The sequence below is a fragment of the Scaptodrosophila lebanonensis genome, unplaced genomic scaffold, assembly GCF_003285725.1.
Source record: "Scaptodrosophila lebanonensis strain 11010-0011.00,11010-0021.00 unplaced genomic scaffold, SlebRS2 tig00001415-arrow-pilon, whole genome shotgun sequence".
NCBI classification, from domain to species: domain Eukaryota; kingdom Metazoa; phylum Arthropoda; class Insecta; order Diptera; family Drosophilidae; genus Scaptodrosophila; species Scaptodrosophila lebanonensis.
In genome coordinates this window covers 12,735,287-12,751,076 of record NW_022060742.1, presented here as the reverse complement: position 1 = coordinate 12,751,076, position 15,790 = coordinate 12,735,287, and the positions used below count along the sequence as shown (strand labels likewise).

Below are 15,790 nucleotides of genomic sequence, written 5' to 3'. Positions count from 1 at the left end.
TCGAGCCGATGTCAGCAACTATGTACAATAGCTAGGATAACCAAACTTGACATTCAGGTTCGCCTAAGCCCCAGGCAGATCGAGTTTGTGTTTTTTTTCTGATGTAAATTAAAATCGCGGTTGCCATCAGGGGTATTGTATTCGAGTTGCCATAATATACATATACTCGTTCATATCAAAACATTTACGGGAAAGCACACATTTCAATCCAAAGTGAAATCATTTCTAAAAATGAAAGTGTAACTACCTAATCAGCGAAGAAGATAAAGACATTAATTGATAAGAGTGCACTGATTACCCTGATTACTGTGGCAAAAAGTATATAAACGAAACGAATTCGTAGATATTTGAATTAGAGTGAGCTGGCGACTTGTGCGAAACAGTTTATTGAATTTAAAATTGTGGAAACAAGATACTTGATATTTGATACGGGGAAACATATGTTTATGAACCTCAAGTGCCTCAAGTGAAACGCAACTAAGTGAAGTGGTTGATATCTTATGATTTAAACGACTTGCCCATTAATTTTGTGTCTTTGGCTATCAAATCCGACCAAAAAGAATATATAAATACATACATATTACAACCTTCACTTATCATTACATAAGAAGGTGAGAACTGTACGCTTTCATATTAAATGGTTCTTTTTTAACTACTTATCGTAATGCCTATAGAATTTGGATTGGAAAGCGTTGATTAAAAAAATGACCGCATCAGGTCATTTTAGGCGTAGCAGACATAACAAAACTAATATATTCTTGATCAGTACGACAAAATGTGTCCACATAACCATGCCCGTCGGAATCCAGGTTTTTTCATGTCCGAGAAATGACGAGTTTGTATGCCTTTTACTCCGATAAAGAATTTATAAAATTTCAAAACAAAATTTCTAGTCAATTAGCTACATACATATATGTATGTATGTACATACATGGATATAGTGCAGTTCGGTTCACAAAAAAGGACAGATAACTCTTAGCAGCGATAAGAAATACGAACAGTACTTAATCTTCTCCCTTCTGTGATATCATCGAAAAAAAGGAAATAAAAGAAAAATCTTCTTTTACCATTTGCTTGAGCAGCAAATATATTTAAGGCTATAACTTCTTGTTAAATCGGTCTTTCATAGTGAAACTTGGCATACGGACACATAAATTCCAAGAATTACGGGAGTTATTATTTGCGTTGGAGAGGGGGGAGGGAGGGAAATTCGAAAATACACATTTTCTGCGTATCCATATAAGGCATCTTGGAAATATAAGCCCCTCCTTCTTCCTGTTACATTTTTCAGAGTATAACAAGTAGAAAAGCTAAAGTCGGGCAGAATAATTATACGTGTGTGTATGCAGTGACAACAGCTGCGGGCACTGATTGGTCATACATACAAATATGGCTATAACTTCCGGTTAAATCGGCCTATCATGATGAAACTTAGCATACAGACTCATAATCAATAACTGGGGGTATTTTCCGAATACATATTAATTACATATTAATGATTTAAGCTTAGCAAGATACCATTGTGGAATTATAATGACTAAAACTATAAATATTATATTTCATCCAGTGTTACTACTTCAGTTACGCGGCTATCATCTTGAAAAGAGAGAACCATGGCGAACGAGAAAATAAAAGAAGATTTTGAAATAATTATTAAGGAAGAACTTCATCGCTATGGTGAGATTGAAAAAGTGATGTCTGCCATTCAAGAAAAATATAAGAAAACCGAATTATCAAATATAGATAAAAATTATATTATTAAAAAATACATAAAATACTGTAAAGAATTTTGTCTAATCGAAGCACAAAATTTTATAAAAAATGTGAAAACGCACTCCGAACTACAATCTATAATGTCAAGCCCTGATACTCTCCTCCAACGCTTTGAGGATCTGAAGTTCTGTCGTCTGCTGATGCAAAATATTGATGAAAAGGATCTGACTATTTTTTTTAAAGAGCTTAAGAATGTATGCCTTCATTATATCGCTATCACAATGGAGGACGAAGGCAAGGTATTGGAGTTTTTTGAACGGCTAATTGATTTTTTAAGCGATTCAATAGAGCTATCACATTTTCTGGAGAATTCGAAGCTTAAAGAGTTCTGCAATGGGCATATAGATTTTCATGAACTAACTGACAATATAAAGACGCTGAAACTAAAGGATTCGGAAAGTAAATATGCACTATTAAATGAATCAATCCCACCGCTAGACGATAAAAAGGAATTCTTTCTTTTGGAATTCATGAAGAAGGAACTTATTGGATTTACAAGATCTGTTGAAATAAAAGTGACTACGGTTGATGGACGTTTAGCTCTTGAGCTCAAGGGCTTAAGTATTGTAGTCAGTAGGTATATTCCTAAGATAGAACAAATACTAAGTGAAAAACAACACATAGAAGAAATTCGTATTATTGCTGAGCACACTATCCACATTGATGTTAATATAGATTTCTGGCATGGAAAGAACATATTACTTATAGCAAAAAAGATAAGAGTCCATCGGGAAATTCATTGGAATGTCTCGGGGAAAGATAACGATCATAAGTATACTAATAATGCGGGCACAGACGAAGTTACTGGTAATGGCAATGATGGTGCGGATGGTTTTCCTGGCCAAAGTGGGGGTAACGTTTCAATTTATGCTCACAGCTTTGAAAATTCTGAACTTTTCTCCATCACTTCCAATGGTGGTAGGGGTAGTGATGGTCAAGATGGAGGAAATGGTAGGGATGGAAGAGATGGTAAATCCATAAAATTTTGCGAATTCAAAGAACAATTTCAACCAATAGCTTCCACAATAAGAGAAAGTTCAGATAACTTAAAACACACTATTGCGTTATTGAAAGCAGAAAGAAACCATGTAGAAATAGATATCGAGGAGTTTAGGCATAGATTCATTAATGTAATTACAGAATGCGGTAATGATGTGACATTTTCCTTCGCATATTATTTACCCTTCGTCCATAAGGAACAAACATTAATACTTTATAAAGGTGCCAAGGGACAGAGTGGAGGAAATGGTGGGGAATATGGTTTTGGGGGTGAAGGTGGCTTTGCTGGTGAGATAACAATTAAAGTATTTAATGAGAGTACATTGGATGTTGGTTTTGGAAAAACGACAAAGCATGGCGAAGATGGCAAAAAGGGAAGTGGTGGATTGTTTGGAAATTTTGGCAAAAATGGATGGGATGTTGGATATGTCGATTATGATAATTTTTTTTCAAATAGATGGCCCATATATTATGGCCGGGATGAGAACAGCACTCTATCTATAGAATACCATTCTGACAGTAGAAAGGACAATGTTTGGTGTCCGTATAAGGATAGGTTTGTTTCCATAAAATCATCTCCCCTTAAAAACAAGTTGAAAAAATTTGAAAAAAGAAAGAGAAGCAGCAAAACAAAAAGTGAGCGACAACAGCACTCGAAGGCAGTACGACAGAAAAGTATTTCAGAAGTTTCAGTTCAGTCCTCATATTCCCATATTTTAATGTCAGCTAATGAAAGCAAATTAATAGGTGTGCGTTCTGAATTAGAAAATATTAGGGAAAATGCATTACAGGAAATTGATCTGAGAGAGGAACAGAACATTCAACAGAAATTTCAGTTAAAAGTCACTCGTGTCGCTAGGTTTCCATCAAATAACTCGCACTCAAGGGACTATCAAAGCTCAGAACCTATTCAGATTCAAGACGTTTTTTCTGATTCGCTTGATCCCAATGATGCCTTTAACGATATTTCGAATATTGTTTCATTGAATGCACATAATAATAACTTTAGAGTAACAGTACAAAGCAATGATGACAATGATAGCAATTTAATTTCGATTGGAAATAATATGCAGCAATCTGTAAGAATGAACAAATTACATCGCTTTTCAATTTTACAAGAAGTTTCCAAACAGTTGCCAGAGTACTATAAACTCAATTTGGAGCTCTCTGCATTAGATGCTGAGACAGCTCGAAATTTTCTTATTTCCGCTGAGGGCCATACAAGTGTTTCCCATCCAGTCTTAGGAAGTCTTGAACAATACATTCATGCCAACACACCAACAGAAGGTAAAAAAGTTGTACAATTTTGTGATGGGATTATGCAACAAAAATATAAAAATGTCGAAGCTCTTCTGTTATCAATAAGAATGTTTATTTGGGAATTTGATGGTCCAGAGGAAGAAACTGAGGAAATAAAACATTTTTTCAATACATATACGTTTAAAAATAAAGAAAAGAAAGGTTTACTTGGATTACTCGGTGAACTGGACGGTTATGTCCTTAAAGGAGCCAATATCTACGATCAGTTTAAAAAATTTTTACTTCAGAGAGGCAGTTCATCAAATGCTTACATGGTATTTTTGGCACATGCTTTTAATGTCAATATTCGAACTTATGATAAAGACGAAGAACTTAATGAATTTTGTCTACGTTTTGACTATAATACTAACGCTACGGACACGATTTATTTGTTACAAAGAAATAATAAGTTCATTCCCTTAAAAATAAATAAAAATCTTCTGCTATTATTCAAACATCGCCAGTTTAAAGACAGAATTTATAGAAATATTTTAATGGATGTTGAGACAAAACAAGATCTTGACACCTATTTGTCTTCAAAGCAATTTCAAGATGATTTTATCGAAGATTACGCTGAAAATGAAATCGAACAGTTTTATCAAAAATATTATTCTAAGGAAGATGAAGAATTGGATGCAATCGCAGAATGTTTCCGTCATGAGCCTGACCTCAAAATCCAGTTAGAAAAATTAACATTTGAAATATTGGGGCAGAGAGGAATTACATATTATATATCAGAACGCTTTTTAGTGGAGGGAACTAGAGTTTCCGCACCGGAGCTTTATTATGTCATAAATTACGTTTTAAATTATTATGTAGAATACGATCAAGTTGACACACATTTCACATTTTCTTGGATATTTGCTGCGTTCCCTCAAGACAACTGGTTAGACGAAATTATTTTGCTGCAGTTAGAAGACCGTTTTGGACAGCAGCTTGAAGAGAAGCTGCGGTGGCGGCAGTTCTTATCTAATATCAGTAATAAAGGAGTTATTTTATTATTTGGTGAGAAACTTAGTTCCCTATGTTCTTTAACCGTGAAATGTGTCAGTGATATATTACGTCTATTAAGCATTATTCCTGATCAGAGCCTATCTCTTCAGCAGTTGGAGTTATCCGAGTGGCCGTGTAGGTTGAAGGAGGCGTACTGGGCCAACAAATTATCAAAGCTGGCAGATTGGAGTAGCGATGATTTGCAGAGGGCCAAATATTACGTATTATCGATTGCGAATATTTTTGGCGAGGATTTAGTCGAAAAATTTGTGGCAGCCATTGATAAGAAGGTGCTAAAGATTTTACCAGAGGAACTTACCTTTATCTTGAGGCGTTTTTATTCCCAAAAGTGGATTTTAGAAGACAATGTAATCAACGATTTTAGTGGCAAAGCAACTAAGACTTGGATTAAATATATGGACCAGAAATGTTGTTCCGCCGATAAAGAACGTTGCTTGTCAGAGTTAACAGAAATTATACAAAATAATGCCAATACATCGGAGGAAATCATCAAGCTCCTGCCTGCAGCAATTGTCGGGATTCATAACCCGATAACAAGCGAGTGTGGATATGCGAAACAGCTTGCAGAAATCGATAAAGTGATTGAACAAAAAAGAAAATTTCATCTTCGCGATACTCAAAAACTGGCGGTCCTCTTGCTCTTGCGAAATGAGAGTAGTACTCTAGCGCAGGTCTCTACTGGTGAAGGAAAATCACTGATTGTGGTAGCAGCCTCAATTTTAAAAGCACTAAACAAGGAGAAAGTTGATGTGGTAACGAGCTCCTCTGTATTGGCAATGCGTGATTCTGAAATAAACAAGGATATCTACCAGCACTTTAAGATAACAGTGTCCCATAACTGCAGTGATGATGTGGAGAAAAGAAGAAATGCCTACTCAAGTAATAGTGTTGTTTACGGTGAACTGTCAAATTTTCAAAGGGACTATTTGTTGGATACTTTCTATGGCAAAAATATACTCGGTGATCGCAAACCTAAAAATGTAATCATTGATGAAGTCGACAGTTTGTTGTTGGACAAAGGAAACAATATGCTTTATTTGTCCCATGATTTGAGCAGCATGGACAAGCTAGAAGCAGTTTATATTTACATTTGGAAATGGATAAATAAACCAGCTATTAACCGTGAAGAGATCAAGGAATGTTTCGATATTGCAGAAATTAAAAAATCAGTCCTGATGGACTTGTACGGCCTGATAACTATTGAAGACATCTGTGATCTCGATCCCAAGTTAAAACAGCACGCAACTGCGATTTGGAATTGCCTGGTAAAGGCGGATGTGCTGGACAATATGGGCAAATTAAAAATTAAAACACTCGACTCAATAAAATTTGAGGAGATTTTAAGCCCCGAGCATAGGGATTATTACGATCGCCTGAAATACCTCTTATTGGAGCGCATCAAGAGGGAGAAGCAAATTCATGTGCCTAACTATCTAAAACCTTTTACCGAACGGCACCTTGACTCCTGGATAAGAAGTGCTATTTCGGCATTTTCAATGCAACCTGGACAAGATTATGTTATTGATTTGGACCGAACTGGGGCCAGTTTGGACCGTAGTCCAAACATTATAATTCTTGACACGGATACAGGTACAGATCAGACAAGTTCGCAGTGGGATGAGGCACTACATCAGTTCTTGCAGCTCAAGCACGGTTGCAAGCTGTCGATGCAAAGCTTAAAAACCGTTTTCATATCAAACGTTTCATTCTTCAAAATGTATCGTAAAATATATGGACTAACGGGCACTTTAGGGTCACAGGTCGAAAGAGAAATATTAAACGATATACATAATGTAGAGTTCTTCACACTTCCAACTGCGAAGGCCAAGCAATTGGAGGAAATAGAGCCGATTATCTGTGCAGACTCAAATGAATGGGCTGCGAGCATCTGTAAGGAGTCTGAAAACCTAACGAAATACGAAAAACGCTCAGTTTTAATAATTTGCGAGACAATAAATGACGCCGAGAGCTTGTATAAAAAACTAGTAGGAAAAAACGTGAAAATGTATACCAGACAATATGACGAATTGGATTTAATTCAGGATGGAAAAGCGCTAGATCCAGGACAAATAATTATAGCCACAAATTTGGCGGGTCGAGGTACTGATATTAAGATTACAGATGGGTTGAGAAATGCTAATGGTCTGCATGTTATTTTGACATATTTGCCCGGCAATGCTCGGGTTGAAGAACAAGCGTTTGGTCGTGCAGCTCGATGCGGTGACAAGGGGTCCGCTCAATTAATCATTTTAAATCCAAGCAGATCTAATGACATGCCGAATAATATTTTTAAATTAAAACAAACCAGAGATCAACAAGAGGAAGAACGTCTTTCAAAAATAAAGCGTCATTACGAAACCGTAATAAAAACGGAAGAAAATTGCTTTAAAGAGTTTGAAGAAGTGTTCGGAAAACTAAAAAGAAATCTAACGACCAAAAAAGTTCCAGAGGACCTCAAAGAAATTCTTCTGCAAAGTTGTTTGGAGAAATGGGCCTTCTGGTTAGATGCTAATGGTAGTTATATAAAAACCAATGCAACTACTGACGACCAACAAAAACTCAAGAAAAACCTTTTGGACCTAACTGCAGAATTAAGTGATTTGCGCATCGATTGTTGGGAGTCTTGGGTTATTGGCAATCCAGTTCAAATGGTAAAGCTCGGTCTGTATAATGTTTTAAACAAAAAGGGTAATACTAGTGTTGATATTGCACTAGAACTTTTTAACGCTGTGATCAAGTGCGAACCGAATTTTTCAGAAACGGCACACTATTATAAGGCATTTGTCATGCTGCAATTAAAAGAAAATATAAAAGATATTGAAATAGAACTACGAAAAGCTGCCAAGCTTTTAGATGAACACTGCAAGACGACCCTATTAGCGGGATGTTTTATCGACGCCATTAAAAAAGAAAATAGGAAGAGTATACTTCAAATCGATGCCTTTAAACAGCAGCATATAACATTGGCGCGTATTTATCGAATGTTCTCTGGAAGCATTGAAGATGTTTTCGGACATCCAGTTACTCCTAGTTGTTTCAGTTCATGTGGTAATAAATACAAAATGTACGAGGTGTATCAAGCGCTCATAGATAAACAACTATTAAGTCAGCCGAGAGTCGAATACTGTTCAGATGAAACAATTGAAGAAATAGGTATTGTGAGTGGTGTATCCCCCGAAAGCCTAAAGCAATTTCTTTCAAAATATTTTGGAAAAGATATCAACGAAGAACAATTCAGAAAAGACCTTAAAAATCAAATAAAACTACCAAGCAGGAAGTTGTTTTGGAATTATCTTACCACCCATGATTGTTTATTGAATGATGTTAAATATGTTTCATATGATGACGAAGAAATAAGTCAGTTAATACAAAATAAAATGGAATCCAATGAGCTCAAAAAATTTACTCATTCTGACATAGATGATACGAAAACTTGGTTGTTAGAGCCCGAGAAAAACTGTGTATTTTTTGAGAAGAAAGCATTTAAAGAAGCCATCGGTGCTAAGTCTTATAAGATGTTAAAAAGATCCCGTGTTCTCTCATTTTATCGTAGCGCACAATTTGATACAACTAAGCTTAGTTCCATAAAATTTCCCCTGTTCGATTCTATAACAGTACAAGATTTTGCCAAAGTAAACATTATGCAAGGTGATGCTGCAAAAATCGTATCTGAATTGTTGAAAAGTGGAGTTATTAAGGAAAAACCGAACCAGCCCAAGGTTTTCATGTTGAATATATCATTTGATGACATTGATGAGCGTATTCTGGTTCCATCATTTCCAGTCTATGAAGACGCTCTACGTAGATTGCTTTGTATGTGCTTTAAGTTTCGAAGGGAATTGGAAAGACTAATATTTCAGCTTTCGGATGAAACTACTCGTAGTAGTGTGAGAGTTCAATTAGAAACAAAAAGCCACAATCAATTGATGTTTGCATTTCTGGAAAAAGATATATTGGTTCCCATTAAAGTAAACACTGAAAACTATAAGAATGCTGCAAATAAAATAAAGGAATTGTATCCCATTGAAGACAATTTAATTTTTGGAAAGAATACAGTGGCGGACCAAATTCTTAGCGTTTTAAAAAATTCAAAATCTTCTCTAGATACATTAAAGACCCCTGATGCAGCATTAAAGCATTTCACAGAGGTACGTAGCAAGGGTGAGCTTGGAAATGCTGAAGAATTGAATGCGTTTTCACTAAACGGATCAGATAAGCTTTTAGAGTTAAAAGAAAAAAAGTGGTCAAGTGCAATGTTAAAAAGTACAGCTCTTGTTGTTGCTATTGGAATTTCCCAAGTAGCAATAGGGGCATACATCCAACTTTACTCTGCAGGCTCGTTAAGTCACGTAGGTTTTGGATTGTTCAACGAGGGAATCAGTGATTTGTTTTTTGCAGTCACTGCTTCTAACTCTGGTCATTGGGAATGGGGAGATTATCTGCAACATAAATATATCAGCATTGCACAAACAGCTTTGACTTGTGGATTTGCCGTTTGGGCTTCAAACTCTACTAAATTATCACATTTTGGAGAAAAACTTGCCGGTTCGGCCTTATTTAAAGATGGTGAAGGGACTGCATTGATGACAGCTAATAAATTGATTACGACAGTGGGAGTTAAAAAGGTTATTAACAAAGTAGGAAAGCAGATTATTTATGACGCAGGAAATGCTATTGATAAGGGCATAGCGAACAGCGGGGCTATGTGTGATCAAATATTAAGGAATTTTACTGACAAAATTATTGGAGAAGTGTGGGATGCCTTCGATAAAAAGATGAATGAAATTGATACAACAAGAAAAATTGGAAAGGTATATGATTCCTTGGGAGCAATCAAGGGAAAGAAATTAGTCCGTTCAGCATTAAAAAAATTTAATTCAACATATTCTGAAATAAATAAGTTAAAGCAAAATTTTGTTGAAGTTTTGAAAACGTATGAAAATAGTCTTGCTGATATAAAAAGTAACTCGCAGGATGTTCGTTCATTAATTTCGATCGAAATAAAGTCAATAAATTATTCTTTTATCGTGATTCTCATTATTTCTATTACGAAATCATTTTTAAATAGCATGGAAACCTTGCTTAGAGAAAAAGAGTCAGATATGATATCGTGTAAAGTTAAACAATATTTTCAGAAATCTAAACAAAATAAGAAACATAGTCAAGATGCCAATGACATATTGGATCAAGAATTGAACATAAAAAATAATTCGAGCGATATGATTTCATCTGCAGGTGCCACGGAAATAAAAAAAATAGCTACTGAACCAGAAATTATTAAGCCAAATGGTGCAGATATCAATATATCAGATAATAGTACAAGTATAGGTACACAGAATATTTCACAGTCCACAAAAACAGGTCAAGATTTTAGCACAAAAGAGCGCGAAGAATTTGTAAAATCAACAAAAGAAATGATTACTAATGACTTAAAAGAAAAAATCAATGATTTGTTGTACGAAAACTTTGTTACTCCTCTAATTTCAATAACAGTTGAAATAGTTGGTAAATACCAGAGCCGATTATATGAAAACTTTAAAAATAACACAGATAACAAGAAGTACCAATAACTTAATTATCATCATAACTATGATGTGGAAACGATGATTAGTTTTGTTGTCAAAAATTCTAAAAAATTAAAAATACTCAACAACAAACTATTATGACAAATTAATAAAGTACATTAGCAAAGGTCGAAATCCAAATTTAGTTGCAACCATAATATGTGAGGGCATCCCAATGGATACGACCTGTCATTATGCGGCCGTGCAGGTTTTATTAGAGATGTTAGGGCAACCAGTAGAAAGAAGGACGATAAGGGATTTTGCCAAATAGTGAGCTCATCCAGAGAAGGAGAACCAATTAAAATAGATTTGAATTTAGTCGACAATCATTACACGATTGCTAACGGGATTGAACTACCTGATACCGAGGGGAAACATAATTGCTTGTTTAGTGCATTGCCTGAAAAAATTCAGAAGATGATGAGGCCAAATGAATTTACAATTAAAGTTGCAGAAACAGTAGAAAAAGACCCAGAAATACAAAGCTATATTAGAAAAGGGCATCATAAGCTACCCTTGGGCTTACATTTTTTATGGTGAACCGAAGAGAGAAAAAACCAATAAATATACTCCCGGCACCAATTAAATTATTGGAACTAATTAACAAAATAAGTAAGAAGACTAAAATACCTGCGAATGAGATAATAACAGGGGGCCCCAAAAAAGTAGTTAAGGCTGCAAATAAGTTTAACGGCATAGATGGCAGATATCAATCTGCAAATTTGTATAAGTTAGTAGAAAATACGGATCGTTTTGATAAAAATGTCCATGAGTTTATAAATGGATACGTTGAAACTCTACATAAACAATGTGACAACAGACATAATCAGCAAATCATAGAACGGGAGCCGCAAATAAAAGTAAATGCCAAAAATTAAATATGCATTCACCGCATACTTAGTAATAGTCACATAAAGCCAAAGCAAGAGAATTAGGGGTAGTACTTGTAGAAAATATCAGTTACAAGTAACAACCGATTAGACAAGTGTTATTCGGGCCTAATACGGCGAATCCGAAGCGCATTAAAAAACAGATTGACCTTTTGGTCAGTTAGAGAAGTTTCCGATAATTCCCTTAAAATCGTAGACACAATTCAACATGGATTTTATCTCGAAATTTGGGATCACGGTTACCCAGTTACCCACTAATATTTGGCAAACACATTTTAAGTTTGGCGTTGTTGTAATAATTAATTGTTTTGTTATGGCCTAAGTTGCAGGCCGATTTCTTACTTAAATATATATCAAAATATGTGGCACCACCAAAAGGTGGTATGTATAAAAAGGTCTTGTTTATAAAGTAATAATCATTTTATATTTAAATTGTACACAATATATATTTAAACTTACTTAATTGGCATAATTACTCTAGTATGGCGATAGGATTGATTGTTATTAGTTACTAATTAAAAACATAATAAAAGAAAAAATAACCCCATTTTACTTGTAATTTAACTTGAACCGATAATTACTATAATACAGTTTCGTTTGGGGTGAAAGTAAACTATTCTTTAAATGATTGTAAATCCTAATTTGCTGTGACCAAAGTATAATTAATAAGAAGGCACTCTTTGAATAATAATGATTGATTATAATGTATGTACATTCAAAAAAACTACAGCACACACATTAAAAATTAAATAACCTACTCTTTGTTAACAACATAGCTATTTAACATACATACATAATTGTTTTTAGTGCCGGAACTTGTCATACACTTAATTTACATTATAAATAAAATAAATACTTGTTCATAAAAAATCCTTGTTTTTTACAAATTTTTATATGATTCAGAGATAGGATTAGAGATAAATGCAAAGCATTTCAAATATTGCGCTGTGTAAGTATTGCAAAAGCTCATTGCTCTGAAATTTGTGTGCATCCCAACCTGCCAACTCGCCGAAATGTTAACAAACGCTAACTAGCACAATGCAGCGCACGCGCACTAACTATGATGAACGCAAATGTGAATAGCACTTTGATAGTTGAAATAAAAAAGATAAATACACCACTACCATCGCCGCCCATACACCCTCGCACAGTGTTTGACAATTGGAAAGCATTCGCCGCAATTTAAATGCAACGCGAATGTGCTGCCGTGCGGACGCTTCAGCGGAAGGGGACAGAGATTGAATATAACGAATTGGGCATTAAAATGCAATTGCAAATAGAAGAAGCGTAAAAAATCGAAATTAGTTCGCTGATTCAACAACAAACGTTGCAGGTGCCATCTGCATGTGTGTGTCTGTGTGCGTAAATATATAAAAAGAAAATCAGGAGGAGCGGCGGCAGAACGTACGAAAACAAACGCCGCCGCCGGCGTAGGTGCATCAGCAGCCCCATCGACTAAGGGGGATGTTCCGCGCACTCTTACATTAGAGTCGAAGTCAACGAGTTGTGCCCAATTTGTTTTACCGGAGTGGCTTAGAAGAAGAACCTGTTGTTGTTGCTTCGATTGCTGCAACATTATGTGCCAGCAAGCTGCCAACAAACGCTGAATTATAACGGAAAAATCGATTGTGCTCATTTTTGTTTTGGTGCGTATTTGTTCGTTCGTCTTGTTGATGTTTTCACGGCTTGCCAGTGATTGTGTCCGTGTGTGTGTGCCTGCCCTTACATGCGTATGTGTGTGCGTGCTCGAAACTTAACAAGTGCGAGCGGCAAATCGCATTGAGACGGACATGGACACGGCATGACTCATGTGCAACAAAACAAAATAGTGCAATCGGGCTAAGCTAGAACAGACAGAAATCGCGCTGAAAATGAAAAATCATAAAAAGTATGCCAAGTTGCCCCAAGATTTGGATCTAAGTTTTCAAGGTGATTTGGATTTGCCAGACACACAGGCGGATGAGTTTAATTTGACTGCAAGTACTACTTCTGGCTTGATTGATGCCGACGTCGATATCGACGTCGGTGATGACGAGGACGACGAAGAGGACGAAATTGTTATTGCGAGGCAGGTGGGCGGCCTGCGTTTAGCCTCCGTCACAGCCCCAACAGAGGCGACACGTAAGCAGCAGCGAAAGCAGCGCAAACAATTGGAGCAGCAACGTAACGTTGGCAAATTTCTGGTCAGCAATAAGATCTGCGGTCTGGGCAGCGACAGTGTTATAGAGGTGAGTCACAATTACGTGTACGTACTTGTACTATATATGTATTCCTTCTGCAACTCATTCATAAAATTGTGTGCCTATGAGCTTAACATACTAAAGTATGTCGATATACACACATATGTATGTACATGTGTAGGCAACTAATTAAACACATACCGTTGGACTTAGTATGGGTTTTAATGGCTTCGGTTAAACTAGAGAGTCCCATTTATAAATACAACACCACCAGTCTATCCTAGAACATTTAGCAATGATCTTCCTAAATTATTTTTGTTTGATCGATAAATAAATCGAAAAATTTGGTTTTTAAAAAAGGTTAGTTTTAAAAACTAGAATGAAATACATAGCATAGCAGAATCATTGCTTTTTGTGTTTGAATGAAAATCTTTTTTTTTTTTAAATTAAATAAACTTAAAATTACAAAAGTCTTAAGCTTTTATCCTGTGCTATTCCTTAATTATTTCGGTTCTGAAAGAAAATATATTTAAAGGGAATAAAAGTATATATAAATAAAAGAAGGAAACTCATTTTTAATTGTTTTGGATATTTTTATAGCATTTGTATCAGTACAAGAATGACGAAATATTGCACAGAATCCAATATTCGAAAGATATCACTAAAAATTTAACAAAAGGACCAAAACTACATTATTATTATATCTTAGTATTTCAAAAAGGTCCTAAAATCAGGCGTCAGAAGACCGAATGGAAGCACCTAGATAAGCCAAAGCACAGACTATTTAATTTGGGAAGCAAAAAGTGCAACCAATATTGATTGATTCGAAGGAAATTATTCATTGGGTATTTGTTTCACCTTGGCAAACTGTTAATGGTGAATGTTTTGGAGTGTTTTGTGCAACGGTAATTCACCGCACTATTTTCTTAATAGTTAAAAAGGTCAGATTCCACATTATGCATTTTTATTTTGATCTTCCTTATTGAAGGTTCCATCATAAATGAAAAGATATTTTATTGCAAGCTAAATTTGTCACCGAGCGAAAAACATTAACTCTTTTATTTTCATACAAATATAATTTATAAATAAATTTGTTAACATTGTAATGAAATAAATGTTATAAAAAAATCTTCTAATTCATTTAAATTTGAAATATACGGACACAAATGTTTCAGTTTCAGTATAAAATCAGTTGTTGTTTAAAAGAAACAAAATCCAATTTCAATATCCTTCATAAAGAGATTGTAATTATTCAAATGAACGTAATGGCTTAAGAGATGTACAACATATTTGACTGTTTGTTGAAAACCCAAGAAAATCATAAACAGTATGGTAATAACACATAAAAAATGCCTCCCAGCCCTAATGAAACAACAACAAAATAAAAAGTGTCAGTAATAACACAAAACAGTCAAGAAGCCAACGAAAAATCGATACGGCAATAGAGAAGTATTCCTGCCATTTATTTCAGTTTACCTTACCTGGTCGTCTAAGTGGTGTTATGGGCGGGAAAATAAAGTAAGCTGGTTTTTTTTTTTTTTTTTGTTAAGACTATAAGTTATTTATGTTAACACGCCAATCAAAGGTACGATTATAGATGCTGAAATCAAAACTTGGGCCTTCTTGAGTATTGGCACACATCCCCTAATTATGTTCTACTTGATGAGCTAATGAAAAAGAAATTACATTTATGGTGATGGATGGCTGCACGACAAAGTACGCTTTTATAATATAGCCTAAGAATCTGCATAATCTTGATATTTGAATATTATAACTAGTTGCGTTTTGGATGAGATGGCTGAATAGCTAACAAGCTTATTGTTGTGTAATTTTAAATACACTTCGAAAAATACAAATACCCTTTAAATAACCTCCAGACAGCTTTCGCTAATTATTCTAGCTACAATGGGCTTACAAGTAAGGTCCAGATATAAATACTTGTTAAAAATGTATTTAGTTAGCACTGTTTTCCTCAATGCTATTAAGTTTTCATAACCAGTCAATAACCATTTGTTTGACTACAAACTTAAGGGGTCACAATAAAACTGATCCCATCCGCTTATATATTCTC

The 15,790-nt window shown here is 35.1% G+C and overlaps 1 protein-coding gene across 4 annotated transcripts in view; it reads left to right on the top strand.

Annotated features, from left to right (window-relative positions):
- The first annotated feature begins 12,756 nt into the window (after positions 1-12,756).
- Positions 12,757-15,790, top strand: part of LOC115633066 (calcium-transporting ATPase type 2C member 1) — an 80,037-nt gene continuing 77,003 nt past the window's right edge. For all 4 annotated transcript variants that reach the window (XM_030530434.1, XM_030530432.1, XM_030530433.1 and 1 more), the window contains exon 1: positions 12,757-13,767. In XM_030530434.1, the coding sequence (XP_030386294.1) occupies positions 13,411-13,767 (357 nt within the window). In that variant the 5' untranslated portion in view covers positions 12,757-13,410. The remainder of the gene's footprint in view (positions 13,768-15,790) is intronic.